The 27,868-nt window shown below is 41.5% G+C and overlaps 1 protein-coding gene across 1 annotated transcript in view; it reads left to right on the top strand.

Annotated features, from left to right (window-relative positions):
- The window catches only part of AKAP7 (A-kinase anchoring protein 7), a 70,092-nt gene extending 62,878 nt beyond the window's left edge, over positions 1–7,214 (top strand). Inside the window, 1 exon segment of the mRNA XM_065734028.1 lies at positions 6,200–7,214. Coding sequence (XP_065590100.1) covers positions 6,200–6,402 — 203 coding nt within the window. The 3' untranslated portion in view covers positions 6,403–7,214.
- Positions 7,215–27,868: the final 20,654 nt, after the last annotated feature.

Raw genomic sequence — 27,868 nt, 5'->3', positions numbered from 1 at the left:
TAGTGGGACAGGATTACAGTTATTAGGATATTAAAGAGTTGGGAATACTGTGTAGTTAGGGAAAATACAATTTGGGAATGGACAACAGAGTGGAAAGAGGACAGAAATATCAATTTTATAGGCATGTTAATGAGCAGTCCTTGTGTTACAGAGTGTAAGCTGGTAAAAGTTGTGATGGTTAGTTCAGTTCATGCCATTGCCTACATGATTTTGGAATTTGTTTCATAGAAGTGCCACTGGGACAGACTTTGGCTCACTGAGTATGAGGAACTGGAAATATGGGGGAAAGAGGGAGTTATTCTATTTCATTTTTAGATTTGAAGGATATGAACGGTAAGATCCACTGTCTTAAACAAATAAGCAAAACTCAATGATTCTTGATTTCTAACAGTAAAACAGACTCTAGAATAAAATTATATTTAATTATTACATGCTCATCGGTGAACTTAAGATGTGTGTACTATGAAACATAGGAGAAAAAAAGAAAAAACTGTTATCTTCTAGTGTCCTTAAAAAATAATAACCTGATAACTGTTAGCAAACTGTGGTAATACCTTCAGAACTATTAGCTACTCTTTAACTACAGCAACTCTGATTTCATATGGCCGAGATGACCAAAACCCTATGACATGACAGACCAATTACTTATGACCAAATGATTGTCAGAATTCATTGCTTAACATGCTAGACTTTTTTTTTCTTTTGGAAGGCTCATAACTGATGTTACACCGTCCAGGTTGTAGCAGAAAGGATAGTTTTAGCAGAACATTTTCTGTATTTCTCTAAGTAGAGGTAGTCAGAAATTTTAGATCACTGAGCTCTGAAGGATTTTGTCTGAAACAAAACAAACTTTTGCCAAGTTAACTAAGCCTCCAAATTGAAGGCAGCCTGCAGATATTCTTGCTTTCATCATCAAAATTGGCAAATGCATCATATTCCCTGAACAGCTGCAAGAGCCTGAATTTCCTCTGCACTTGAAATTCATAATTTATATGGTTTTATTTTATTGCAGGCCAAATCACATAAATTGGGAAAAAAATTCCAGCAAACTATAAACCCGTGCATTCAGCTTGAAGGGTTAGTGTTGCCTTGTTAAGCAGTTCCATGTGTGCAAAAGACATTCTTAAAACCAAGCAAGTTTTCTAGATGTCCAAGGTTAGCTAAACTAGCTGTATTGCACACACTGCTTAGCAACGCTTATGGGGTCATGCAGCAACGCAGTGTCCTTTCTGTAATGTCATAACAACATTATAATTGCACCCTTCCTCTCATTGCTTTATTTGTGCCAATTTCTTAAGTGACCACTGGAGTCATCTCATGGAAGCCCTTTCTAATTAACAAGGAATTGTTTAGGGTTGTGATTTTCCTGCTGATGATTATTGTGTTGATTAGATATGGGCACAAGCTCTTGTTTGTGTTCGTTACTTCAAAACTATGATCTCCACTGTGCTGGATGATTGGCAGTCAGCTACAAGGGTGTGAAGCATACGGTCCGGTCAGTGGTCATAACTTGTAATTCAGCTCATTATGGACTGTGGATTCTGACTTAGCAGGATGAAGGTGGTGGTATTTTTTAATGCTGTATGAGGCCTACCAAATTTATCTGAAAGTCCTCAGCAAAAGAGGATGTTCAGTGCATTGGTCTGATGTCAAGAACACTGCAGTTTTTTGTGCAAGTGTGGGAATCTTATTCCCACTAAAGTCAATGAGATTTACTTTAATTTTGCATTAGATTCTGCAGACACAAAGGTATATCATAGCAGGAACAAGTTACTTCCATGGGTTGTATCAGGGCGTGGCAGCCTTGCAGGAGTCAACATCTGTCTGGGTGTTTTGAGTGTAGATCTTCTGATAACATGGGAATAGTGAACCATAGCAAAGACTTAACCATTGAAGTCACAAACTGCATGGGTTCACATGGCTGAAATCTGTCTGAGTTCGCTTTTATTGACCTTTTTCTGTTAGCGTCAACCCCATTGAAGAAATAATTGATAGTCATCTCCTGAAAGTTTCTTAGTCCATCAGTAATTTGGGTGGTTGTCTCTTTCCTTCCCATCTCACCACGCTGCATGGTAGCAAATCCTTTGCCTCTGTACAGAGGCAGCACAGTCGATTAAGACTTAGAGTGGACGCCTCAATCATTGCAGGATCACATGCAGGAAAGAATTCTTCTGGTGAAGTACTAAGTTTTGTCCACATACAGCAGCAACTTGGTTTATCATTTGGGTGTCAGCAAGAGGCGCAGTGTAAGTAGAAAAATGATGGTTTCTAGCACTCAGAAGGAATTTCTTAAAAGTTTAGTTTTCAGAAGACTGCCAGAATCCTTTGTGGGTTTTCTTGTTTCCAGATTTTGTATTAGAAACTGATGAACTAATGGGAGAGAGAGGCATTTTTGTTACCACAAAAGTCCTCAGGGCATTAATTGCCTGTAACCTCTGTTCTCAGAAAACAAACTTCCCAGCTCGTCTCATCCACCTATGTGAATTACCAGCAGTCCTTTATAATTTGCCCCATGTCGGTATCATTATTTTTTGTGACGAAAGGTTGTTTTGAGAGCAAAACCAAAATGCATTGTGTTAAAGCCATAAAGAAAGGATTGCAGAAGTTTGTCTTAGAATGTAACTGATTAAAGGCTGTAAAACTCTTGTGAAATGGATGTATTGCTGGCTCCTTTAGTGAAATGTCCTGCAAAAATGGGCAAGTAAGATAAACAGGAGTGGATCCAAGTGACTGTTTTGCTTCTCTTCAAACCTGAAATACTCACTTAGGTATCTAACACAGGCTGGACCAGAACAGCAACATCTGATTTGTTTCACTACTATCTTTCAAAACTCGTGAGCTCATGGTCTTGTAAAGATGTAAGGGACTGTGGAAGTGGAGAGTAAACCTAATCCCATAGAGAAACTCAGTGTGAGCACTGAACTTAGATTCAATTTCTGAACTCATGTTCACATCCATAACTACAGTAGCATGTTGTGGGATCATAAATCCTCATTTGAATAATTATATGCACTTGATAGTTCCCTTTTGAAAAAAAGCGTGTTCATTTCTGGACAACAGGCTTGCTTCAGTTTCAGTAAATAATAAAAGGATGAATGCATTGACATCTTCTGAAAATTATCAAACTCTGGGGTAAAATGGAGGGTTTATTTCATTTCTATTCAGAGCCACATACAAGATTGGAAGCATGTTTTTATTCACAGGCACAGAAATAAAGTAGTAGTGTAGTCCGTACTAATAATCATTCTACAGATGTAAGCACGGAGCAGTGGTTTATCCGTTCCCTTTTTCAGAATGGAGTTTACAGTCAAAGTAATCTGAATGTTTAGAGCTCCCTTTTAAATCTAAAGCATGCATAAGAGCAATGACTTTTTGCTGATATTCAGATAATTCGTGACAGCCTACACAAAGGAGCATTTGTCTGCAAGCAGCAGATGCAACATGGAGAGAAATGCGTGGAGTAGACTTGAATACGTTGAAAATTTAAGTAAATATAAATGATCAATACCTGTTGTTATTGCCTGACCTATTTCATTTTGCTAATGGTCATGAATAGGAATGCTACTAGATTGCACAGCTGCCTTGCCAATGAACTTGAGTATTGTGCACACACACATACACAAAGTGCTATTTAGGGAATCTGAAAATATAGAGAGAGATGAGTGAATCATACATCTCCATGTGCCAGGCCACTTCAGTGGCTGGAAGACAAATCTGGGTTTCTCTTGATACTGGGATGTGCATACACCATACGTCAGCCAGATTCTATGGAAATCTTTCCAGTGCAAATGCATGGCTTACATGGTACTAGAGACTGTTGGTGAGCTATGAGCACCTCAAAACAGTAAAACTATATAAAATTTTAAAAGCAGTTCTGTGGCTTTCTGAAGTGTACTTCCTCATTTTAAAGGTTTTAGGTCTTTTTTTTGTGCTTGAGAAATTACATAGCAAACCATCTAGTTGCATCTAAATGCATAATATATATATGTGAACTAGATACATACGTAGAAATGACAACTGTATATATATATATATATAAAATTTACTGTAAGTAAAATGACCCTGAATAAATATAATCACAACTGTTTTGTGGTATATGGAGGCCTCTGTGGCTGGCTACTTGTATTCTGCATATTAAATACTAGAGGGTCAAGTGCCAGAGCTGCTGAGCACCTGAGCACTATTTCCCTTTGATTTTGTTTATAGAGTTCCTTGGACAGATCATTCGAGCTGTGTGAGTAACAATTTCTGTGATTCAGTGGTAGTTCTGAGAACTAAAACTCTTAACTGGAAAGCAGTGGGTTTTTTTTCTAGTGAATAAATAGACTGTGACAACCAAAACATTTTGTTTCAGTTCTGAACATCTTTTAAAAAAGCAGAGGAAGTTAGGAATCAAAGGGTGGCATTCAGAGGAGCCTGAGGGATCATCTCACAGAAGCTGAGAGGAGGTGCTGCTTATGTGTATTGTAGGTCTCCAAAGAGATAAGAGCCTGAATTAAGTCCCTCCTCTAAGTAAGTTAAACGATAGACTTAAACCCAGGGAATGCAGTTGGTGGATGAACATGGTAACTGATGCACCAGAGAGTACGTAGGCATCTGTGTGGCTTTGGGAAGGGTATCTATGACTCATACGTTAACTTGAAGTGTTTCTTCCTGGAAGTGCTGAATCTGTTTTTAATGTTTTCTTTTATGTTTGTTATTTCTCATTCAACTTTCTCCCCCTCCCCCCCCAGATGCCTTTTTGAATATTTTTAGGATATTTCCCAACTTTTTACAAAACCTAATGAAACGTTTTGCCCAGATCTAGTCTGATCACTCTTCAGCTGGAGACCCCACTTCTTCCACCAGTCCCACTGGAACAGCACCATATGAACTGTATCAGCAGAACTGGAGAACATTGGTCTGTCTTGTTGCAGAGCAGGATGCTCATACTAACAGCTAACAAAGTCTTTGCCTCTGGAAATGGAGGCTTCTGTGTACCTCTCTGTCTCAAATTCCCTTATAAACTGTATTTTATCAGTGAAATTGCTCAGAGGTTGTAAGAAGGCTAATGAAAGTCTTTTATAACTATAACCTATATGTGCTGGCAAACTTGAATAAATTTACATATATGAAAGAGAACAAATTTAGGTAATTGAAGTGTGCAAAGCTTTGTACTGAGAACACACAATAGTATCTCTTTCACCAGATGTGTGTGACTAAGCAGCCTCTTATTACTGCTTACAGAACACGAATTCCAGAAAAGGACATTAAAAATATGGCTTTTAAACGTACATGCAGGGAAACAGTTGTTCGCCTAGGGCAAGAAATTGCAAAGCAGCAAGTGCAAATTATACAGCCAGTGGAAAGTGGACAATAAATTGCATTTTTCCTGGGTTCCATTCCTCATCAAAGGAGAATGCTGTGTAAGCTGTTAGGAAGATGATTCATGGAAAAATATAATTTCAAAATATATGTAATATGTAAATCCTCAGTATGTATGCAGTTACTTGGTTGTACGTTTACTCTTGTGAACTCAATGCAGGGAAATGCCAGCTTCTTGCTTTTATCAGTACATCCCTATGAATAGAGCTGGCACTTAGAGCAGTGTCAGAGCTACAGATCAGAAGACTGAAGGGTAAACAGGAGGGAGTAAATGGTTTTACTGTGTTTTGTGCTTGATTTTAAAAGAAAAATAGTAATAATAATAGTATTTTTTAACCTGTTCTGAGACAGGATACTTCAATAATTTTTTCCCATGAGAAACTTGAATTTTAAGCAGTGAATGAAAAGGTGGTCATTTTCAAATTTATTAAGAAGACTCACAAGACAGGAGCAGCTAGATTTAAGAATTTTACTAAAGTGTGAATCACTTGTGTGCCCGGGAGGCGTGTGCTATTACTGACTAGAAGAAATGAAATTTGCACACTTCTAAGCTGAGTGGGTGCTGTTAATGTTAGCCAGTGGCTTACAGGACTGTAACAATAGAGATGGGAAGTGAAATACTTCTAGTCTAATGTACTGCGTACATCTTCATGAAACACTTGATTCAGAGCTCCTGGAGGGGGAGATTATTTTTACAGTGAGGAAGAGGCAGACTTAAAATCATCTAATAACTTAAAATCTAGATGTGTGGCTCAGCCAGAGGCTCCTCCTGATGCAATTCCAGCTGCTCTTTCCATGGAAATGAATTCCTTCTCTTGTCTGTTGTGACACATAGGTGAAAAGCACGCAGCAGAGCCGGATGACGCAGAGCTCGTGAGCCTCAGCAAAAGGCTGGTGGAGAATGCAGTGCTCAAGGCTGTGCAGCAGTATCTAGAAGAAACACAAAGCAAAGCCAGGCAGACTGATGGGAGCCCTGTGAAAGCTGAGGAAGCAGCTAGTGGCACTAAGAATGAGAGTGACAATGACACCAGCAAGTGAGCACTGTGCAAAAGCCTGCAAGCGAGTATCCCACCAAGGATAACGGCAAAAACATGTCCCAGCTCCCTGCTGGAACTTGCTAAGTGGTGCTGGGTGACAGGCACTGTGCTCTGAGGCTCCTATCAGAAGTTTGTTCTCAATCGAGGGACGCTGCCTGCCGGTCTAATAAGCGCTTTCATTGCTGAAAATCTATTGAATGCTGGGAGGGATGGACTGTGGGAAAAGGTGAGAATGGTGAAACAGCTCCGGTCTCCGTGGGCTCTTAATACCAACAGTCCCTTCCTTGCTTTTGAAGAGAAACTGAGCTCTCTGTGTTTGCCTTTCGGATCGTAAGGAATGGGCACGAAGAGGCCTTGCCACGAGTGGAAACAATGCCCTGTGCACAGCCTGGCACTGCCACGGGACTGCTCGCTGGGCGCGACGGCACGTGCTGCTGCCGACTCAGCAGCAGGCAGCCCGGGCTAAAAATTACCACTACCCATACTGGTCACAGATACTATTACACAGTATGTAACATAGCAGGAGTTTCTCTGAAATGCGATGCCTTTCTGTTCTGTATTTTTGGTAACAGTTGTTAATGCGAATTGTATGTTTTCTTTTGACAGAGTACCTTTTTATACAAAAATATAGGGGAAAAGCACTTAACACCATCCAAAACAGATGGGATTGATCTCTCTTTGTACATTAATGATTCTGAGTGATGTTAGTTATTATAAAATGTTATATTGTTCTTTTCCTCTAGGAAAGAGCCATGAAGCAGACTTAGTAAAGGAAGCTTTGCACAGAGAAACACAGGCCCTGTTATCCAGGCTGAGTCAAATAAAGGAGCTGTTATCCACTCCTGAGGTCCGCATGAAAATTAGAAAAGAACTGTTTGAAGAGAGGCACAACCCTAACAGTAAATGGAAAAGTTCTATCAACACTGGATATCCAAATGAATGATTGTAAATTGCTGTGATGTAAGACCTCATCGGGTTGTTTGAAGATGAAAAAATGTTTCCTCAAGAAGTTTTCCTCTCTCTTTTCATCTTTTTTTTTGTTACTGAAAATACAAATGAGTGTAAATGGCTCGTGAAGAATAATGCTGAAGTACTTGCACAGCAGGAGTGTAGTTCATCATTAAATACAACCACTCCTCAGCACTGCTTTGAAACACACTTGAATGTGCAGGTATACACCGTGGTTCCAAAGTGGAAAACTACTGCTTTCAGATACATCTGAACCAACACTGTGCCCTTCTTTTATCACTGCAGATAATTCAGACTTTTCTCATAGATTTTTTCTCTAGCAATGATATATGGATATTTAAAAAAAGAATGGATGCTTTTAAATACTTTAAAATGTGCATTTGAAAAAAGGTCTTTTAATTCTCTGCCTTTTATATATGTACCGGCATTTTGGGTTAGTACTGTCTATTTTTATTTTTTTTTAAACAGCACTTGAATACAGGTATGGATGCTGATATGCCATTTCTGCAGATGTTTACACTACCACAAGAATGTTTCAAATTTCAGAATGAAATTCAGGCTCCACTAACGTCAATGGCAAACCGTTGCTGGCTTTAATGGAGTCAGGATGCTGCAGTTAAGATCTCCTGAAAATAATAATATTCCTTGGGATGATATTTGCCTTTTTTTTTTTTTTTTAGAACAGTGTTTTATGTGTTCAGGTTGTTTCCTCCTTCTCTGCCTTCTGCTGCCTGGAGTTGGGTGTCAGTTTGCTCTCATTGTTCCTTCCGTGTACCCACAAGATCCAGAAAAGCTTTGGATGTACAATGCAGGAGTAGGTCCAATATTTGCATTTTTTATAAACATTGTTTAAAATTGCCTCTGAAGATAAAAGCTATTTAATACATGTTGTGATTGGTATCAGTTTTGTGCTGTTAAAACAGCTGTGTGCATATTCTTCATCAATCTGAAGCACTGATCGTTTATCTCATGTTTCATGGCTTACATTTTTCCCCTCATTGAGTATATAACAGTATATTCTGAAATGTCATACATTTCTCAAACTGTGCTCACAATAAAGTATTTTGTCCTTTGCACTGCGTATCTTTTCACCCACTTCCAAATCAACTTCAGTAAAATGAAGTATTTTGCAAGTAACAAAAAGGACAGAACTATTGTTCATATGAATCACCTCCACCAAGCTGGTTACGGGTGTAGAGCCAAAACACTGATCTGGAGTCTGAGTGCTGAAATCATGTGAAGAAATTCATGCAGATAAGCTAATCTCGAGTCATTGCTGTTTCAAGAAGCCACCAGTTACCACACTCCCTTCCTTTAAATGCTAATTTCACTGAAAACTTTCCAAGGCAAGATTTTAAATGATAAAACTTAAAAATCTTCTAGAAATTCATAGAATCATAGATTGGCCTGGGTTGAAAAGGGCCTCAAAGATCATCTAGTTTCAACCCCCCTGCTGTGGGCAGAGTCTCCTACCGCTAGAGCAGGCTGCCCAGAGGTTCAGGTGATGTGGGTTTAGATTTAAGGAGATACTGCTACAGCTTCCTTGAGGTCCGCATCCAAATCAGAAAATTAAGTTTGAATTTAACAAATGGTCTCAAATATAATTTAAATTTAAAAAATAATAATAATAACCCACCAGATTTTGCCATCCTGCTGGATATAAAAATCCAAACTTTCGTATGCAAGTCCTATTCTTTTCTGCACTGTTTCTCTGAGCCCAGCATGTCCTCTTATTCTACAAGATGCCTAGAACTGGGGAGAGAAGCTATAGTTGCTGTATCTCCATATGAAATATTCTTGGTTATATCAAACTGATTTGGCAACTGATAATGCACTATTTACCATTTCATTCAGAGGCAGCTATTTATCATGGCATCAAGTAATGTAAATACAACTTACTTATGGCAACACAAAGTCAGAAAACAGAAAACTGAGTTACTCAGGTTGTCACCTCCCTTTCATCCACACAAGTCATTGCCACGAATAGGTGCCTTTTTGTGTCATTATGCACAGCAGGCAGAATCTGCAAATTTCAAGCAAAGCTGTAGAAATGTTTCAGTGAAGCTACGTCCAGGCACTTTGGTTGGTGACCTGATGGAGACTTCACACATTTACAGTACTTGGCCATCATCAATAATAGAAGCTTGAAAAAGTAAATCTTAGGGGACTTAATGGCCATCTTGTGTTGTTTGAGATGCCAGCATGGTGCTGGGAGATAGGACAAATGAACTCTACAGATAAGTGTTCTGGATCAGGAACGGCTGGAGGCCACCCCAGAGTCTCTGAGAAACACTAGATGTCTGTTTCAAAGCAACCTCAGTCTTGATCTTCAGATGTTTTGACCCATGAAAGTGAACATGGCTTTTGTTTCAAAAGCATTGTTTCTTTTAAAATTCCCCTCTCCTCTCCTCTCCTCTCCTCTCCTCTCCTCTCCTCTCCTCTCCTCTCCTCTCCTCTCCTCTCCTCTCCTCTCCTCTCCTCTCCTCTCCTCTCCTCTCCTCTCCTCTCCTCTCCTCTCCTCTCCTCTCCTCTCCTCTCCTCTCCTCTCCTCTCCTCTCCTCTCCTCTCCTCTCCTCTCCTCTCCTCTCCTCTCCTCTCCTCTCCTCTCCTCTCCTCTCCTCTCCTCTCCTCCTCTCCTCACTTTACAAGACACCACTACTTCTCAAAATTGAGCTAAAAATAGGGTTAAAAAAAAAGTCCTCTTTTGGTTAGATTTTTTTTTTCTGTGGCAGTGGAGTGAACACTGAAGAGTGCACCTGCGCAGAGACCAAACCTCATATAGAAAGGTGTGAAACTCTGAGCAGCCTAGCAGCATATGCCAGAAGAAATATGTTACCTTCCTCCTATATTCTCAGACAACAATTCCGATTTTTAATTAAGCACTTCTTTGGGAGAATGTCTTGAGGTAGTGATGCACAGGTTATTCTGGGAAAGCGTTGGCATTAGAAACAGATGGTGCAATGCATCCATGTTCTGTTTTCAGTTCTAGTTCACACTCCATACTATTTCTGTACTTCTGGCTATGGAGATGTCTGTGATGGTTCCAAAGCAGCTTCCAACTCTGGCTGGAACTCTTTGGGCTGCTGTGACCCTCTGAGGAACTGTGTCTGATACCAACATTTGCTCTGAGTAGAAGCTATACTTTTGAGACCTCAGCAACTCATGCCATAGATTGTCTGCACTGTTGAAATGTAGTGTTAGGAGTTGACATCAGAGGTGTTAAGGGTTGAAGGAGTAACGAGAGAGATCGGTACATCATAGCGTAACCCAAATTGGCAAGGGACCCACAAGACTTGTGTCTCACTCCTGAAATTGTGCCTAAGTCTTGACAATAAAGACTTGAAGTCTCTGATGTGGGGAGAGACTGTTTTCGAAGGAATGATTCTAAGCATAGGTGAACGTGGCATGAAGAGAAAGTCTGCAAGGAGATTAACACGGCAGATGTATGTGCAGGAAGCTGCTGGGAGACCATGTAGTGGTGCTTCTGTGCTGGCTGAGGGTGATACAGATCTAAACAGGGACTGGAACTTCAGCAGAGATTCAGGCACTGCATATCCGCATACACAGATATTGGAATCTACTTTGGATAATACGCTATATATAGTAGTTTTTATTGAACTTTGATGCTTTCAGTGGTAAAAACACTTCTTAATGTTATGCAACTTGAAAGTTAGGATTGAAGAGACATCATGTTCTGAATTTATGGACATTTCTGATTTTGACTGCACACTTCTATGTGTACTATTTCAGCCTAAAGGCCATGTTGGGTCAGTGAGCAGTTGAGGCGTATTAGCCACACTTTTTTCTAGTGACAAGAACGATACCATTCCAGTTTTGTGTCAATCTAGAGATGTGACTTGTGTCTGCTCATTGGAATTCTGATTTTGTGAAGGTCCTGAGGAGATGCTAAGCATTTCTACAACCAGCCAACAGCAAAACCAAAAACACTGAAGTCACCTCACTCAACAGAGATTGTAAATTGAACTTCAGTAGAAATACACATTCACGTTTTAAATTCAGTTGTGCCTGGGAATATGCTGATGAAATTAAGTGTAAATTGATGTTTTTTCTCTGCTGATGAGACACCAGCTGCAGAAGCGGAGCTGGCCCAATGGAAGTCAGGGGTAGATCCCATGGCCTCGGAGGGAGCCGTGTTGCTGGACACCTGGGGCTGCACTGCTCCTTGCCTGAGGTTTTGTTTTGCACTGTCTTTGTCAAAGCAGCAGTTTGCCTGTGCACGCCCCCTGCCTCTGTCCAGTTTCTGACGTGTTGTCTGAGGCTGAACTGGCAGTGTGGCTTTCAGCAGGTCCTCTCCCCACAGAGGAGTGGAAAAGCAGCCACTGAAATTCCAAAGAAGTTCGAGTCTTTGCAGGGCTACTTCCAATCTGGTTCACAGTGGGAGGAGCAGAGGAGGCTGTTTGTGAAGTCTCGCTCTATAGGTGACTGCTGTTGGATCCTGAGGCAGGAGGGACAGCTTAAACCCACTGAATGAAAGCAGCTTCTGAGGGATGCACATCCCAGAAGCCAGCTGTAGGTGACTCAGCAATGAATCAGGTGAAGCGATGGGTGTTTCAGCCTTGTGGAAATTGTTCCCAGCCAGGCTCACCTGGTGGATTCATACGTGAGCACCTTTTGGAATTTCATTTCCTCTGTGTGGTTTCATATAATGATAAAGCATAATGTGTGAGCATGGTGGAAACTTTCATCACGAAGAACCCCTTAGTGCCATACTGATGGTTCTGCAGAAAAGAATTTGTACGCTCAGTTAAGCAAAATCATCCAATTGGCCTGCCTTCTGTGGCCAAGAGTCACACCATTCCTATGGGAAAGGAAGCTAACTGAACCCAGTAAATGGGAGCACATGAATGCTGGCATTTGTTTAGCTCCGCCACTCCTTTGATCAGTACAATTTTTGGATGAGCAAGTTCTCAGCGTGCACTCATCCTCTCATTTATATTCTCCTCGTGTTAAGTCTTCATAATGAGAACATTTGTGCAGAATGAAAATCAGTCCTGAGAGACAGCCGGGCTCAGAAGTAAAACACACTCATAGTGGAGCAGTAATTAGAACAGTATATAGGAAAACCAAAAGGGATACGGCTGCCATTCCTGGCATAGCAAAGGGGGCACACTGGCATTGATAAGCAAGTGTTGGCACAGCATGTCTGACTGCTGGGATCTGCTTTCTGCTCCCACTGTGTTTGGGTTTTGTTTAGCAATTCTCAGATTCAAAATGCAGAGACAGGAATGGGGAAATATCTCTTCCAAGGGCCTGTCTTCATTACTGGAAATTGAAGTCCCCTTCTGGGTTAATCAAAAGTGAAGAATTAAGGTAGTTAAAGGAGTTGATTAAGAAACAAACAATACACAAGGATTTCAGCAGAAGCTTATTTGAAATAGAAGGAGTTTTTCTTTCAGATTATTGAGGCAGGTATGTTTTGAGGTCAGGGCTTACTCTAGAGTTTCTGGGTTTTGAGGAAGGTTACAATTATGAATTAAAAGTCACGGAATGAACTGAACTTCTGGAATCCTTTTTTTATTCTTTCTTCAGCTATACAGAGAACATTAGACACTGAAACATTCAGAAGAGAAGAAGAAATAACAGATACTGACATGATTTGACTTCAGTCGTAACTCAGACAACCAGAATGTAACAGAAAAACAAAAGTCAAGGAAATAATCCATCAGCTACCAGCAAAACAGCTGCCAGATAAGAGAGCTTTGGTAAGTGAAAATGCTCAGAAGAATAAGTAATGAAATGAAGAGAATTGACAGCGCTCTCTGCGTCTGGTCAGCTGAGAGGGGCACACCTGCGTTTGTCACTCAGATGCACCATAGAGGCAAATAGAACTGAAGCTGCTTTTAGTGTTAAATGGAGCACACATATAGAACTACTGTTCATCAAACTAACGTTTACTGTGAATTAGCTAAGATTCTCTTTACATATGTATCGTATAATTTTCTAGAACTACAAGAATGGGGGATAAAATACAGAGGACACCCACTTATCTTGTACCCTAAAGGAAGATTTAAAAAAGGAAATGAATTTACGCTCTGTTTTGAGAGACTGGAATTTATCTCGTTTAATATTATACTAGACACTTCTCGCATGTGCAGTATATAAAGATTTATTACTTTCAAAATAGCACAGATTAAACATATTAGAGGACACCACTGGATGTCCTCTAATATCACTTTAGTGAGTCCCACTAAAGAAGATACATGTGGAGAATCCCCAGATCATTTTGTGTCATTTTGTCTCATTTTTACTGTTGTATAATTGCAGATGAATAGAAGACCACTTATATCCACAGTAACTATGGGGACTCTCCTTCATCTTACTGGCTGAGCTTTTGGCTCTTTTACTCATGTAGCATTTCTGGATCACTGATGTGAATTAATAATTGATGTAAGATAATAATTTACACTAGAGGGTCTGATGGAGTAACAGAGCCTGGAGGCTGCAGGATCAAAGTGAACATCTTCACAGCAGTCATTTAACTCATCAGGGTCAAGAAGAGAGAATAAAGGGCCCTGTATATGAACCTCCTGTCTTCGTGGAGGGGAGCAAATGTCTCTTCTCAAGCTGTGTTTATAAACCCACTCCACCAGCACACTGCTGGGAAGGAGAATGCAAGTAGGTTGTAACTCAACAGTTTTCTTTTGGATCAGTTTGGGCATCTTCAGCTGGGCACAAAGAAATTTTGCAAGTGGAACCTTCACAACTCAGAAGCACAGAGCTGTCGTGTATCACCTAACACACGCACAAAACAGCACATGGCAAACCACTAAGCCAACCATTAGCATTTGCTCCCAGGCCATGCAGATATGGGGCAGGAGGTGAGGTGTCTCCACGGCTGCCATCAGGATCCTGTATCTCCTCACACTGCATCTTGTAACGCGGCTCAGGCTGGTTGTAAGTGGCCTCAGGCAGGCGAGCAAAAAACACACTTCATAGAAAAGCCAGCCCCACCTGGACCTGCACACAGTTTTATGACACTGAGAGTGGGAGCTTGTGTCTGAAGCTGGAGCACTTGATTACAAGTCTGATTACACAAAGTGAAAATGGAAAGACATAAGGAAAGGATAATAAATGACAGTTGGTGGCATAAGGGAATTAATGAGCTAGAGAGATAGGCAATTCTGTTCAACAATGATAAATTTAGTATTATTTGGTATTGTCCTAACTCTCACCTAAGTAGAGATTTGCTGCAGAATGCTGATGGGCCTGGTTTGGGAACATATGCTATAAACGCGTACCCACAACATGCACAGGAATTGCAAAGCACATATTATATCACAGTCCTTAGCACCATGTAGCAAGCTATGCCCTAGGCATTTAAATACTTAGATTGACAGCTGTCTTTTTTATTACCATGCTGGATCAGATATGTTTGGCTTTTTTGTATGGAGGGTGACATAGCAGCCAGCTGGTGGGTTAGCTCTGGTTTTCTAACAGGAGAGTGTAAATCCTTGCCATCCAGCCAACCCAGAGGCCATGGCCACTGTCTGAGGAGCAGTCACATCATTCTGCCTGGAGTGGATGAGGTACTATTAACAAAATCTCCCTGTCGCAGGTGAGCACTTCGGGTAATTTATATCCTCTCAGATTTAATGCATTTCAGCTAGTCCAGAGGGTCAAATGCAGTATGTTAGGCAGAACATAGAGTAGTTTTTTGGCTGCAGATGTACTTTGAAAGACGGTGTTCTTACATCGCTGTTAGGTCAGGAGAAATGTCACATGAAAGCTAATTGTAATTGAAATTCAGGCCTGATGCATTTCTGTTTTTCCACTTGGTTTGGGGGTGGAATAGCATTACCACAGCTAGCAGAAGAGCCTAATTCTTCTTTCTATACCAGATCTGCTAAATAGAGAGAAGGTATTATTCATATTCCTTTCCTCTTATGTGCCTTTCCTATTCAAGTTCTTTTAAATTATTGTTATCTGTTTCAAACACTTGGCAACCAACTAGGGACAAATTATTCTTTGATGCTTCAACAGCTGAGGCCCTTTCAGTAAACTGTGTTACAGTGAGTGGCAACAGTAGAAGCTGGCAGGAAAGAGCCTCAAAAAAAAAAATGTAGGAAGGAGTTTATCATGCAACAGATAATTGACCTACTGAACCCGCTGCAGAAGGCTCTTGTTAATGGAAAATCTTTATGTGACTCAAAGGGACTACTGGAGGAGTTACTTGGAAAGGAAATCTGCTGTGGATTGATATGGAAACCATCTCCAGTTCAGCAAAGTTGCAACAGGAAAATTAGTTGGGAGGTGGGAGGCTCTCAATGGAAGAAAAATAATTAATATTCTTACTTGTTTTCTACTTCTTTTTGCATATTTGCCAGCCTTGGACACAGAGTATTAACTCTCTAGACCTCTGGTCTGATTGTTCTAAAGTTCTTACTCCTATTGAATATCAAGGGTTTCGATAATGAATAATAGAGTACAGAGGTCCCATTTCTTCTAAAGTGTGAAATTACTGAATATGTTTTCAAAAACAAAAACAAAAAGAAACATTTTAATTCAACCACTATGTAAAAGGTTTTGAGCTTTGCTACCCATCCTTCTTGGGGTTTGGAAAGTTATTGTACTATAAATTTGAAAATCTATGGGAAAAGTCGTTACTGCCAAACTGCAAATAGATTACCTTTAGAAATATAATTGTAAACTTGGTAAATCCTAGGTAGCCTATTGGAGGTGATAATATGTATGTGCAGTTTTCTCTTTTATAGCCTGAGGGGATTTTCACACTTCAGTAGGATCTTTCCCACTGCTAGCGCAGAGAATTATCCTCCTTCATCCTCTTCCGCTTCAATGAATTTAGGCTCTTTACTAACACAAGCAACCTACTTACTATTTCTCTGGTCCCACGCCCAGAGGAGGCTTCTCCTTCCTCTGTTCCCTACTCTGCACTTTCAGTTTGTGAGACAAATGAGCCACCATCATCTTGGTGGCTATCTTCAGAAGATCTGTTATTCCTTGTACTGCAAAGCTCTGCACTGGACCCTGCTCTACAGGTGCAGCCTCACCAGTGCTAAGGAGAGGAAGTAGCAATACCAAGATGTTTTTCCCAGGTAATAGGTAATTTAGAGGATGCTACTGTGGCTGTGTAATTAGAGTTGGTGTTCCTTCATACAGTAATTTATAGTTATTAGGATTGAATTTCATTAACCACTGCATTATCTTCTGATGCTCTTCCAAAATCCTTTTACAGTTCTTTATAGACTTAACTTTGACTACTGTAAATAGTTCAGTATCATCGGCAAGTTTTTTCTCTTAATACTTCGTGGTTTTTTTGTGTTCAGTTACATTTTATAGAGTTATACAGTTATTTGATTTTCTACTGCCTGGTTTTATTCACATAATCTCTTTAAGGCTCATTGAGGAGATACATTGTTAAAGGTGATTTGGTGGTTAGCTTCGTGCTTAATGGTGTGTTTGTTGATATCTTCAAATAACTCCAACAGATTTTACTCTAAAAGTTATTCACTTTATAATGTACATATTTATCTATACAAGCACTAATTCTAATTTGTAATATGCTTACTATTAATCTGTTCCATATAGAAGGTAGATTTAATTTCCTGTAATTCTCAACATTCCGCTGGAAATATGTTATTAAATATTGATATCACATTTACTATTTTCCAGACACTGGGACCTGAGGTAACTTTAAGCAATAGAATCACAGAATCACAGGGGTTGGAAGGGACCTCAAGAGATCTTCGAGTCCAACCCCCCTGCCAAAGCAGGTTCCCTACACCAGGTAGAGCAGAGGGGCATTAGACAGCTTGGTCATTCCAAACCATTCTAGGACTGAGTAAAGCAGAAACAAATCACAGTCAGGGAGGTGGGCTTCACAGTGCTTGTTCTGCTGCATAACTGTGGGAAATTCCAGAGGGAAAAAGGGTACTGAACTGCAAATTTCATCACCTGTAGGTGAGCACCACCTCATCTAGCTGCAGATGAGCTCAAGTTTCATTTGTAGTTTACTTTCAACTCCAGGATTGTTTTAAATTTAGACTGTTGTTAAAGACTCAACAAAAAGCAGTAAGAACAGGCACCTGTTGCCTGAGGCTTTGAATGATTATACAACATACTTACAATAGAAAGGCTCTAGTACCTTGGTGTCAAAATAGATTGTGAAAACTGGGTTGGATCCTTAATCAATACAACTTTTACAAAACTGGTATGGATTAGTTAGCTTTGCTGTATGAGAAGCTCAAATAATTGAGCTCATACGCAGCTACCAACTTTTCAGTTCACAACAAAGAGAAAACTTTGGGCTGTATTTCTATTAAGGTTTTTTTTTGGGGGGGGGTGGGAGGTGGGGAGGGGTTTGAAATGAAATGAACATCTAAAGTGGAAGTCATTATTTTGGGAAAACCTGCTCACACACTTTCTTTCCTTTATTTTCCCCTCTGAGAAAATAGTATTCTCTTTCAGATGAATAGTTTGATCAGAGCTGCCAAGCAAGGTGAGCTCATCCTCAACCTGCAAATAAAAAGAGAGCTACCAGTGAAAGCCAAATTGGATGTGCTTCCCCTTTCATCCTTTGCTAAGGCTCATGCAGGTGAAATTAGGCAACAAACTCAGACAGTGCTCCATTGTGTGAGGGAGAATATGAGGAATATTCCAGTCACAATAGCCCTGGTCTACACTCATTTCCCCATGACTGTATTTAGACCGAGTATTTGAGAAGCAGAAAATAAGGATGAGAAAAATAGAATTTAAGAAAAGGAAAAGCCCACATACTGAAGGTGCATATTGGATACTGTTTCATACATGATAATTTATTTTGGCCTTAAAAAAGAAAGCTATTTTCAATTTTCTGTCCTGCTGAAACTATACTGCACTATTAAATTCCACTTTTCAGGCAGGAAGCATTTTTGCCGCTGTGAAAGCGTTGCATCTTAGTTGCAGTGATCTCTAGAATTCGGTTACAGAAACAATATAGCTAGGATAGAATAAATACTGAGCTTCCAATATCAGATAAACTCTCCAGGGATTCTATTTGTTTTGAGGAGAAAGTTGCTATGTCCTCACAAGAAGCCTATTGTAGTGATCCCCTTCTGGTACCCCCAGATGCAGAACTGAAACCTGCCCATTTGTTTTGTATATTCTTTTATCATTCCTATTAATGATAATACTTTTAAAGTTTTATTTTCAAATGCAAATCTCAGTGCTGGAGTAGATCTTTGGCATGTGTCAGTGGAGTTTTATTGACTAAAGTTTATTCTATATCAGTAGAAGCCTACCTGAAAATGTACTTTTAGGTTTATTCTTTCCACACTCACAGAGAAACAAATCTACCCAGCCAAAAATTTTCTTTGTATATTCAGAAATACTTCACAGTGTACAGTTCCTCATCTGCAAGAGGGAAAATGTTGAACTTGGCTTTGTGGACTGTGACTGACTTTGTGTTCAAAATAAATTTTAAACAAGTGCAATAGTCTTATGCTTCCAGATATCACAACTGCCATTAATCCATGCCATTAATGATCCTGGAAAATCTTAACATTAACAGCAGGTGATTAGATAAGCAACTAACCAAAGTCCTAACGCTCGAGGCTGGATTAGTTGAAAGCTTTCCTTATTGTCACTGGGGTTTTCCATTTCTGTTTGGGCTGAGGATACTCTGCAAATAGTTCAACTTTAAGTGTTAGCAGTGCCTGTGAGAGGGAGCAAAATATTAAAAACAAAAGTGAAAAAAAGTAAAATTTCTGTAACTTTTTTTTTTATTTTTAATGAATATTCGAAGTGGAAACTCTTCAGAAAACCTTTCACATTTATTTTCTTGGAATGCTATGTCTTCGCTCAGAGAAATGATAAAAATATTGATAAACAAACATAAGATCTTCATGGATTTTTCAAGGTCTTTGTTCAGTTGTGATATTTGTAATATCTGTTTGTCACTTGGTATGTTGTATGAGTCCTCTTCTGACCCTGTAAATTGAGTTTTAGATGCATGCTTATCTGCAGTCCTCATTTGTAATGCCAGAGGCAATTTAATTGTTCAATACTTTCATTAGTCTGCTATTGATCGGTTCTTTTTCTTCCCTACTGTGCAGAGAAAGGTGCATTTCCTCTTGCTATTTACAATTTAACAAACTCTCTTACTGTTTCTTTGGCATTTTGATGATCCTTGACACTTTTCTTGCCTAGGGGCACTTAAAACAACATTTTATTTAAACCAACCTTCTAAGCAATTTTACCTGGCTTGGTAAGTTCTTTTACACTGAGCTCTTAGTAAATCTCTTTTCCTCCTGCCTCTCTCCCAGCATCTATTAAACTGAATACTGGGCTGAGAAGGGGGAGGCTTTCCTCAGGTGCCTAAAGGCATTTATTGGCTAATATTGTGAGTTAATGAGTGATGGTATGCCCTCTGAAGCTGATCTCTGGCCTATATCAGGAAGAGGAGCATCTTAATAGGGTGTGGGTGTCATTAGCTATGATATTGGGATCTCTGAACTCACAGAGCATTCAGGTTTTTTAACACCTCAGCCCCCATGCCAAGCTGCGTGACTGTTGGGGGTTCCTCTACTTTCTGTTATCCTCCCTCACTCTACAAAATGAGGGCTCAAAAGCCACCATGATGAATGCAAGCCAAGGCAGCATGGCTTGTCACTGCCTGACTCCAGAGGCTGTACGCAGCAAGCATTCAGTGCCACGGCATTCATAGAATAAGAGAATGACTTGGGAAGGGAACTGCAAAGACCATCGAGCCCCAACCCCATGCCGTGGGCAGGGCTGCCCCCCACCAGCTCAGCTGCCCAGGGCTCCATCCAACCTGGCCTTGAGCACCTCCAGGATGGAACACCACAGCTTCTCTGGGCAGCCTGTGCTGCTGCCTCACCACCCTCTGAGTAAAGATCATCTAATCTAAATCAGCACTTATGGGGCAGTAGATGAAGGCCTCCAAGCTCAGGTCCCACTGGGCCCTGAACAGCCACAGGTGGTGCAGATTAGGTTTTCCCACAAGGATCAACCACTCCCGTGCAGGTCATACAGCAGCCTGTTGGAAGTGGGATGGCAAGAGCAGAGATAAAATAAGTGAAGAAACCAAATCATTTCTTCTTTGAGAAACAGCACTCTGAGGTAGTCTGGAAGCTGTTTCCCAGCAGGCAGGAGCAGTTGAACTGTGAAAGCACTAGCTTTTGGGGAGCAATGCGCTGAAAGGGACCAGGTCAAGCGCAGGCAGTGGGTGGCTGAAATGGAAATTCAAGGTATTTAATGAGGCCATTCCCTTTATCTGCACCCTGAAGCATGTTGCAGAAGGGCTGCAGATGCTGGCTGTGCCCTGCCCCACACAGCCTCCTGTCTTTGCACCGCTGTTGCCTGCTCCAAAAGCAGGTACATTTAGCTTGCCGTGGAAGATATCATGAAGTGTGGATCCTTCACTCTTGCAAGCAGCTTGTCCACATAAGTGCTTTTACTGGTAAGGATGTGGTCCTAATTGCTAATTGAGTTCTCTGGGTTTACCTCCCAGGAAGGATTTTTATTTTATATTCTCTGATAGTCTGAAACTCTGTGGATCTTATATTTTGCACCCTGGAAGATACATACTGTAATCACTGTATGACAGCTGAAATTGACTGAACACATTTCATCAACAATGATTTTTCATTATTGCTTCCCATTATCATTTTTCCTAGGGTTCATGTTGAGGCATATTATTAGTTATTCATGCTGACAGTCTTTCAGTCTTTTGAAAACTATCTGCACTATGTTATCACCTTTCTCCATCATCTGGAACTTCTTTGCTGTTAATGGGGAGAAGATTTCTTTGCAAATCCCCTCAAGGTAGGAATAAATTAGTTACATCTACTGAACTCTTTATTATTTTATTTTTCTTGAATATTTTTAAATTTCTCATGAGTTTCTGGTGGCATCCTGATAGGCAACAGGTAACTTACCCTATTTCCAAATACAGAATAAAATCTGTTTTGAACGTGAAAGTTTAAATTATCCATAGAAATGAAATGGTTAATTAATTATTAATGGTACTCATAGGCCTGTGCAGCCACTTCAGTTACTAACTCCCTCTGGTTTTTGGTACTGAGTGGAGATTTTGGAGGCAGCCAGGAGAATAAAATTAAATCACCTGTCCTGCTTTTAGCACTGTAAGTAGTGTCTGTGTCACTTTGAGCAGTGAGGCTGACACAGGCCCTTTTCTTAGAAGTCTGAGCAGAAGCAGAGGGAAACTCACAGCACAATCATAGAATCACTGGGGTTGGAAAAGACCTCTAAGATCACCTAGTCCAACTATCAACCCATCACCACCATGTTCACTATACCATGTCCCTCAGTGCCACAGCCACCCTTTTTCTGATCACCTCCAGAGAGTGACTCCATCATTTCCCTGGGCAACCTGTTCTGATGCCTCATCACTCTTTCTGAGGCAAAATTTTTCCTCATATCCAAGCTGGTCCTCCCCTAGCACACTTAATGCCCGTTACCTCTCATCCTATCTACTGTATCAATTTCTAACACATTTTCTTTTAAAACTTCATAAAATTGTAAGATTACTTTATGTTGTAGCTAATGGATCCCCTCCACAAGTGCATGCAGAGATGTGTGCTTGGAGACAAAGACCCTGTCTCTGAGCCTCACCAAGCTTGGCTGAACAAGAGACAGGTCCTGGATACCCTGGAAACAAATTGGCTTTGTGGTTTACTTGCTCAGCCACAGATCTGCAGCTGTTAGCCTGGAGGTGGCATGTGTCCTACCAGCCCCACCAGCCTGTAGCACAGACCTTCAGTGTGCTGTCTCAGTCCTGCTTCTGTCACTTACCTGGATTAAAGTACTTTTTTGTCTCCAATGACAAAGTTTTAACCCAAGGTGCATTATGGCATAGTTCATTAATTCAGCCTTTTCTTTGGTAATAGTATGAGCTTGGACCCAGTGTGAGTACTGATAAAATGAAGAGAGCCGACTGGTAGCAGAAGACCTTTGGGCTTTTAAGAGTTTCATTCATATCTGAAGATCATATTTAGCAACATCAAAGGAGAGACAGATCTTTGAATATGCACATCTTTGATGAATCAAACCATTGCTGTAGGCATCAGAAGGAAAATACTGCAAGCACAGTAAGTTTCAGGAACACTGTGCAGACAGTTCCCTTTGGATTATTTTTTTTCCTGATCTGTTGTATACATTAGAGAATTAGAGAAGGCTTGCCCAATGTTTACGCAACTGTATTAGCTGAACAGTGCATGCAGTAATATAAACTTATTCCGTTGCTAAAGGTATCATGTAATCAAAATACATAGAAGCCCAAATTTCTGTAGTCTTTTATTAATGTGGCTTCTCTCCTAAACAGGAAAAGAAAATGAATTTTACCAGGAGCTCTGCCAGCCCCTTCTGTGAGCACATGACACCAAAGGCAGAGAAAATGTGCAGAATTCCTCTGGAGAAGCCCTAAGAACAGAAACTTTTTTCTCTTGCTCCCTGTGATAGCTAACTCTGTGCCCCTGAAAGATGTGTAAGGTTCAAAATCTGTCCAGGAGGTGCACAGGGCCTGTACACTCAGTGGACAGAGATGTCTGTTCTGCAGGTGGAGAGAAGATGACAGGAAGGAAAGCAAGGTGCTCTATCCAGCATGTTTGTTAAACAGGAGGAGTGTGGGCAAAAGAGATGCAGTAGCTGTTTTTCCAATTGACTTCTAAGGTTTCTTTAGTCTATTCCTCCCACAGAATGATTAGATCAGCTGGGTCACTTTCATAACATGCTTCACATGATCAAATCAGCCAAAAAATGGTCAGATTACTTCTGTGTTGCTACCATTTTTACAGTGCCACAAACACTTCAGTTAAAAGGGTTTGCTCTGACAGTGTTCCTGCTGTTACTGAGTCAGTGGCTCCTCTCATGGTGGCATCCCTGAGCAGCATGGTAGGAGGCTTTCTCTCCTTTCATGCCCTCTCCCAGACCCAGATCTGCTGAGCAGTGCCTGTCCCTAGGAGCTGCAATGCTGCATTGCACATCAGCAGGCATGCAATAATCCTGGTGTTAAATGGGCTTTCAGGGGCTCACAGCAAAGAGTATCTGATCTTCAGGCCTTACATTCTGCAGAATGAAAAAAAGAAAAAGGTACCTTTAGACTGAAAAATCTCAGCTGCATTTCCTGTAAGCAGTAAAAAGATCAATGTTTGTGTTCTGCAGTCAAACAGAAACGATAGCACAAAAGCGTTATGTACTATATTTCATAAATATGAAATATTTAACTAAATAACTGTGGATGAGTAAGCAACTTGCTGCTCACCTATTTAGCTTTTCAAGGACTGGAGAACTGTTTCAAATACTGTGTTCTGAAGATTTGCGGCTGAACTGCAGATCTGAGCTCTGACCTTGGGATTATGACATACTGATGCTTTCCCATCAGTCACGACACCTTGGGAATACTTTGTGTGGGCTTGCTATGGTTACAGTGACTTTCAAAACTAAGTGCTGGGTGGAACTCTTAAGTTCTGAATATGCCATTTCTTTTTTTGCATCAAATACATCTCTCTCATGAAGTGCTAGGAGTTCTCACATGGAGCCCACAGAGCAGGTGAATCTTAATTTCTAAACCCTGAAAACTGTGAAATGCACAAAGAAATACTTAGATGAAGCCATTGGCTGTATTGCATTGCTGACCCTGTAACAAAAATAATGAGACCCCTATAAAAGGGGAGCTCTGAGCTTGGTGCTGATGGCTCCAGCTGGTGCCTGCCCCCTTAGGTGATGCAACACAAGAGAGCTCTGCTGCACAGCTCTGTCTGTCCTGCCTGAAACTGTCAGAGACCTCATTAATCCTGGCTACATGGGTTATGTTTATGACTTAAAGAGGACTGCCTGTCATCCTTCCTTTTCCTGCAGAGCTCGTCTCCACGCTGAAGCACGAACCCAAGTGACATTTCCCGGAACAGACATGCCTGGCTGTGTTACCCCTGTTCCTCTGCACTCCGCATGCTTTCAGCCTGGCTGCACAAGCCTCTCAGGCCACTGCATCACCATAGCCTCCTGCATGGTCTGTAGCAGCACAGGGCAGTCCATGCTGCAGCATTTGCTTTTTTGCTAGCATTAGGTGTGATGGACCATCAGCTCTTTCTTACCATTTGCTTCATTATTAATGCCGGATGCTATAGCCTTTGTTGCTCACTATCTGCAGAAGCATCTGAAGGAACAGTGTGCATCCCGAGGATGAGTTGGGAGCATAATATAATTGTAGGAAAAGATCCAGGTCTGAGAACAGCAAAATAATAAATACCAAATTGGAAAATGTGAAGAAAAAAAGAACATTGTAGGGCATTCCTGTGAGATCATTTGTCTTTCCTCATCTTGTCCCTGAACCTGTCAGGAACAATCCTGCTGAAAGTCCCCACAAAAATATTCCCTTTGCAAGCTGCAAGTTCCTAGGGCACTTTGAGTCTAGGAAAGTGATCATAAATAAATAAACGAAAATTCATATACATGAAGATCCTCTATTCACCCTCAGAACAGGGACAGAAACTTGTATAGGCAAGCACTGTGAATATCTCCAGCCTCTTCAGTAGGCTGGTGTCCACTGTGATCCTATGCTGGATCCTGAGTCAGGATTGAAGTCAATTCACATCACATTGCCTCTGCGTTTGTCATGGCCCAAAGGGGATAAAACATGGCTTGGGCCACTTTGAAAGTCAGATCCAAAATCCTTTTAAAACCTGTCACTTTAAATTGGACCGATCAGTAAAGAGAACTAACATTTGCCAAGACACATCTACAGCTTTCAGCATCTGTTTTGCTCCAGGAAAGTCTATTGCAGTGTTGCATTTCCTCACATGTGGAGCGTGCCCCCTCAGCACCGAGGTGGCTGCAGACAGCTGTGAAAGAGAAGGGCGACGGGGGGTAGAGAAGGACCTGGGGAAGCTGCAGGAGCTGAACAAGTTGAGTGCTTCACTCAGATGCCACCCAGATGCCAGGAAGCACAGGATGTTTTCTCAAGTAGTGACTTCAGTTATACAAGTGCCCTTCATCATTTTTCGTGTTGCTGATGGGGAACGCAGCACACAGCCAAGCATCACAGGGCTGTCTCTTATCTCACTTACTGCACTGTAAATACCAAAGAGCACCAACTTACTCCCTGCCAGACACCCACCCCTCACAGCTGCCTTTTTATCTCTTGCCCCCTCTCCTTTGGAACTGTAACATTTCATCCTCTTTAGAAGATGCATCTTGGTGCTTTCATCAATGACACCAGCCCTCTCACTCCTCACCAATATGGCCACATTTCACAGCAAGCAACCAAGAAAATAATGGCTTTCAGATCATTTGTAGCTCTGCAGCACTGGAAGAGCAATGCCATTATAGGGCAAACAGGAGAAGGCAGGCCCTGCTGGGTTGCTCAAGCTCAACCTGAGGCTCACTGATGGTAGCTCTCCTCGTGCTCCCTGCTGCAGCATCTACACAGCCTACCCCACCTCTATGTGAGGGGATTGCCCCTTGCCTACACCGACTCTGTAGCCAAGGTTTCTCCCTCAGGGGAATTGTAGATCATAGAATCATTTGAGCTGGAAGGGATCCTTAAAAGGCCATCTGATCCAAGTCCCCTGCAATGAACAGGGACACCTACAGCCAGATGTGGTTGCCCAGAGAAGGTGGTTCCCCTTCATTTGTTCAGATCAGGCTGCTTGGCTTGACAACCTAATTTTCTGCTAAACATCATATTTTAAATACATGATTCCCAAATTTACAGCTGAATGGTAATCTTAGTTCTCACTAGGCCTTCTCACATAGAAGCAATCTGATTTCAGTCAGAGTAGAAGACGTGGTGTATATGCAACAAAGCTACTGGAGGCAGGCTGAGAAAACATAAATGAGCTTCATTTCTGTTGCTTTCAAGTTGCTTCTGTACAATCTCTTCAGTTCCTATTTACTGTAATCAGCCTCCATCCGATGGCAATTTGTAGGTTATTGTGCACTATGGTTTGTTCAGTATTCACAGCATAACTGCATCCTTCTGCAACCTGAAGTAAACCCCTGCAAATGCTTGAGCTCCAGGAAGATGAAAAGGTCTCAGCCCAGGACACTCATTGTGCTGCTCCAGAGAAAATACAGAGGCAGAACACATGGGCACCAGGAGCGCAAAGCAGCTTTTTACATTGAGATTATTGAGAAGACAAAGAAGTTCAAACAGAATGAGACCTTGTGTTCTCCCTGCCCCGAGGACTGCCCCAGGGTGGGTCTCAGGGTTTCAGCATTGCTTCATACATCCAGGGGAAGTAGGGGAGGCCTCATGGAAAGCTTTTATTCCTGATGGCAGTCGGTGAATGTGGCATTAGTTTGAGCTCTGCCGGGCTGAGGTCAGTAAAGTCAGGTCCTCACTCTTCTGGCTTCTTTCCGATCATGACTGAATAGCTCATTAACCTTGGTTTGTCTGTTCTCATGGCACAGCCCTTTTTGAACTGATGGGATCCTTCTATGAAACAGGAATGATGTATTTGCGTTTGTGAAGAGCTGTGTAAATTTATGGCGCTATGTAAGTGCTGAACAATGACAAACATAGCAAAGGTCAGCACAGCTGCCAGCCTCAGCGTGGCTGTGAGAGATAAGCCTGGCATGGAAAAGCTGTTCTTGTTATACAGAGACAGCAGCAGCCTCCCAGGCAGACTCAGGAGATGCTGTTCTGAGAAGAAATGGAGCAGTGGTATGAACACAGTCCTTGTTGGGGCTGGACAGCACGGGCATGTCTAGGCAGTGGGTGCAATTCAGAAAGGGCCTTGTCCGCTGTCACTGCTGGAAGCTCTAATGGACTCAACTGCTTTTAGATTTTAGGCTGTGCTGTGACCCAATTGTTCTCTGCCTCCGCGTAAAAGGTACTTACTTTCTGTGTAGTCCTTATCCTGGAGCACAGGCCTCCCTTGGCATTTGGGAGATGATTAGGGAGAGCACTCTGTGATAAGCCTGGAGCAAGACTGATTACATTTTGAATTAAGCTTTCTTATCAGACAGATCAGCTATTGCTTCTGTCCATGCCTGGTGAATGGGTTCCTTTGCTTTGCAGCCAACAGTGTTTTAAAGCTCCTTTAACACCCAAAATGCCTAGATCCTTGCACAAACAAACCAACAAAGCTGGTTTGTGTGAAGTCAAATTCTCCACAGAGGTCTGCACACTCTGCTGCTGATAGGCGTGTGTGAAAGCTGCTTTGGAATAACTAAACCCATTTAAATCCATTAAAAGGCTTCACAATTAAATTTGCATGCAGCCAGGACCTGCTTCTTCTCTCCCCAGTAGAAGCGGGCCCAGCTGTCTGGAGAACATCAGTGCCACATTTCAGTGCCTCAGTCACCTTGGCCTCCACCAGCCAGCGTGGTGAGGCAAACCTGACTGCTCCCACGTGCTGCTTTCCCACACAGCAGCCTTCAGATGGCAAAGGCAATGCAGATGCGGGTGGATTCCCAGCCTGCCTTGAAGGAGGCTTGTCAGCCACACAAGTGCAACCCATGGGGGTTTTGACTGTACAGGGTGAGCCCTCCAGAAG

The sequence above is a fragment of the Cyrtonyx montezumae genome, unplaced genomic scaffold (assembly GCF_038088225.1).
Source record: "Cyrtonyx montezumae isolate F1298 unplaced genomic scaffold, pur_monq_1.0 scaffold_0, whole genome shotgun sequence".
Taxonomy (NCBI): Eukaryota; Metazoa; Chordata; class Aves; order Galliformes; family Odontophoridae; genus Cyrtonyx; species Cyrtonyx montezumae.
This window is presented reverse-complemented; position numbering and strand designations above follow the sequence as displayed.